This window comes from Egretta garzetta, unplaced genomic scaffold (genome assembly GCF_000687185.1).
Source record: "Egretta garzetta isolate BGI_Z169 unplaced genomic scaffold, ASM68718v1 scaffold729, whole genome shotgun sequence".
Lineage (NCBI taxonomy): Eukaryota > Metazoa > Chordata > Aves > Pelecaniformes > Ardeidae > Egretta > Egretta garzetta.
In genome coordinates this window covers 442,952-446,076 of record NW_009260761.1, presented here as the reverse complement: position 1 = coordinate 446,076, position 3,125 = coordinate 442,952, and the positions used below count along the sequence as shown (strand labels likewise).

General features: G+C 58.2%; 1 protein-coding gene across 1 annotated transcript in view; it reads right to left on the bottom strand.

The window, feature by feature from the left end:
* The window catches only part of CAPN11 (calpain 11), a 10,349-nt gene extending 7,604 nt beyond the window's left edge, over positions 1-2,745 (bottom strand). Inside the window, exons 1-3 of the mRNA XM_035901450.1 lie at positions 2,469-2,745; positions 1,809-1,878; positions 9-28 (exon numbers count right to left, since the gene is read on the bottom strand). Coding sequence (XP_035757343.1) covers positions 9-28; positions 1,809-1,878; positions 2,469-2,714 — 336 coding nt within the window. The 5' untranslated portion in view covers positions 2,715-2,745. The remainder of the gene's footprint in view (positions 1-8; positions 29-1,808; positions 1,879-2,468) is intronic.
* Between the last annotated feature and the right edge of the window lie 380 nt (positions 2,746-3,125).

Below are 3,125 nucleotides of genomic sequence, written 5' to 3'. Positions count from 1 at the left end.
CCGATGGCAGCCAGCAGCCAGCAGTCACCTGGGGAAGGAGAAGAAGCCGGTGTGAGCACCCACCACCTCCCTAGCCGGGGGTGGGAGGCAGGTGGTGAATGTGTGGGAGCCCATGATGTCCTCTCCTTGCAAACGTTTGGGGCCCCCCAGCTCAAAAAGCACGTGGAGAAACCAGAGAGGGTCCAGCAGACAGACAGAGCTCAGGGAGCCAGGCTGCCTCGGAGAGAAGCATTAATTAGCTCAAGGCAACAGGGAACGATCGTCCCTCACCTGGGGCCTGTGTCCAGACCACCAGAGTCAGCACCAGCAGCCCCCTCCCACAGTTTATCCAGACCCTCCTGGGGCTTGCTCCTCTGACTGCCCTCCATGCCTCAGGCAGCGAGTTCTGCAGTGGAATTACCCTTCGCATTTAAAAGAACATTTTATCAAGTGAGAGGTTTAAAGCTGCTGCCCCGACTTCTCAAATTGCAAGGAACACCACCGCCCTTTTCCTTCCAAGTGCTCTTAACCACAAGTGCTGCTCCAGGCCAGCGCTTGCGCTTGAAATTCTTTGCCTTGGTTCTGCTTTTTCTTTGGCCTTTGAAGCCTGTCACACCTTAGCCTGGAGCCTGGGGAACCTGTATGGGGCTGTGGTTTGACAAAATGGCATCTCGAACTTTTTCATGACCAACTGAACACCACGGCAGTGCCCTGGGCTGTTACGTACTCTGGTTACCACCTGAAGTCTGTTCTAATTACTGGATGCATTAATTGTGGGCAGCCCTAAAACCAGCGTGCTGTGTGTGCTAAGGTACACGATGCTCCCAGCCAAGGGCCCGACTTGACCCAGATGAGGACGGCGCTCTTGGTGGTACCCAGATCTGGCTCCCGTGACCACGAAATCTCTGTGGCCAGCCCTGCCAGCCTACCCAGCCCATTCACACTGCTCTCCTTCTCCCAGTGCCTTTGCCTTGGGAGACACCCCTGGAGAAATGACAAATCACCATTTGTTCTCCGTAGCTCTCCTCTCGATTCCCTTCTGCTGCATGGCGTTGCTTCGCCAGAACTTTGTCATGACCAGCACAACCTCACCTCACTTTGTTACTGTCATCCAGCTGCCACCCCTCACCACTTCATAGAATCATAGAATCACAGAATCATAGAATTGTCTAGGTTGGAAAATCCCTTTAAGATCATCGAGTCCAACTGTTAACCTAACCCTGCCATCCCACCCCTAAACCCTGTCCCTAAGCACCTCATCTACCCATCTTTTAAATCCCTCCAGGGATGGGGACTTGACCACCTCCCTGGGCAGCCCATTCCAGAGCCTGACAACCCTTTCGGTGAAGAAGTTTTTCCTAACGTCCAGCCTAAACCTGCCCTGGCACAACTTCAGACCATTCCCCCTCATCCTATCGCCCGTTCCCAGGGAGGAACTTCCCAACGCAGGGACCTCTTTGGAGCAGTTCCTGGCATTGCTGTTGGCATGTGTCACAGGCATGGATCCACCCGACATCTCCCCTGATGTCAGCACGGTCAGGCTGTGCCCACATCAACCCATTTTCGTGGAGCCTTAACCTAGAGCCACCAGGAGGCTCAGGGTGTCCCCCGCCTTCCAGTTTCCACTGCACTGAATGGGAAGGGAGCCTTTGGTACAGAGATGGTTGTGCAGAGGCTGGCATGAAAATGCGCTGCATGGGCCTGAGGAAGGGTGATGTGAAACTGGTTCCCCCCTCAACCTTACACAAACACCTCTTCTCCAGCCACGCCAACCCTCCCCAGCCACTGCTCTTCGGACCAAGATCCGAGGACAGAGCTCCAGCACTCACCCAGAGCCCCCTGGCAGATGTCTGTCCGGGTTGCACCACCAACGATGAACTGAGGGTCACCCACTAATTCCTGCAGGAGAAAGAGAGAAGCAGATGCTGGATCTCAGCAGGGCCTGGGCTTCTGGGGGGGCTCGCACCCGCTGCAGCTCTGACTCGGGAGGAAGGGTAGATGGTCCCGGAGAGATGCACCCCACCGGCCCTCTGCCAGGGAAATCTGCCTGACTGCAAGCCCAAGGCCATCATGGTAAAGCAAGGCAAGATCTTCTGCTGTACCCATGGGAGGACACGGTGAGATAGACCAATGGCATTCCCCTTGCACTCGTGGCACCAGGGGACGTACGCCCTCAAAAGCCCCAGCTGCTGAGGGTGACACTCAGAAGCCACAACACCTAGAAGCAATGACACAGCCCACCCACTTTACAGCCCATGGTCTGCTGCCCAGAGGAAGCCAGGCTTGCTAGACATGATGTTCTTCTGAGCAGACACTCATGGGGCATTGCTGTAGGCCCTTGGGAAAGGAGGCTGTGAAGCACCCGGGGGATTTTGAGCACTGAGGGGAGCAAGCCAGGGCCAGGCTGCAGCTTGGCAAACCACGTCAGTGCAGATGTCTCAGGGCAGGGATGCCAGCCCAGCCCGAGGAGAAGCAAGCCCAGCACTTACCGATGGACGCTTCCACTCCACCCCCCGCGTCTTGCTGGAGTGTGGCCCCAGCTCCTTGAATCCGAGGGCAGAGGGGCCGGCTGGGAATTGGGGGTCCCTAAAGAGGGTGCCACTCTCAATGCACTCCTGTTTGAGGGACTCATAGTCCTGGTTGAGGTACTTGATGGCGTTGTTGTGTTGGCCAACCCCCTCGGCTCTCAGGCGGTCCCTCTGCAGACGTGCAGCCATCCCGCCAAAGGGCATCATGGCTGGGCACCGGCAGCGCTACCTTCAGCTCCGCTCCCTGCAACGAAATGGGCATGGCCGGGCTGAGCCAGGGCCTGGTACCCACGCCCCCCCTGGGGGACATCACACAGTGCCAGCCTCGGAGGCTGGATCCCCAATTGCCCACCCCACCCCCCCCAGCAGGGACCTTCTTCCATCAGCATTGCCCCAGGGCAGCGAGCAGAGCTGGCACACGGAGCATCCCCAGGGTGAGCCCATGCGCCAAAAGAACCTCCCTAAATCCCGTTTGCAGCGGCTGCCCCCTCCTGAGCCGTGGCCTCCAGCCCGGGCATCGCGGCCCTGCTGTCCTGACGGGACACTGAAGGAGCAGAGCAGCTTTGAGAGCGGGCTGGGAGGAGGCAGCCTGCTGGCAGCCCGGCCCAGGGCCCCCCG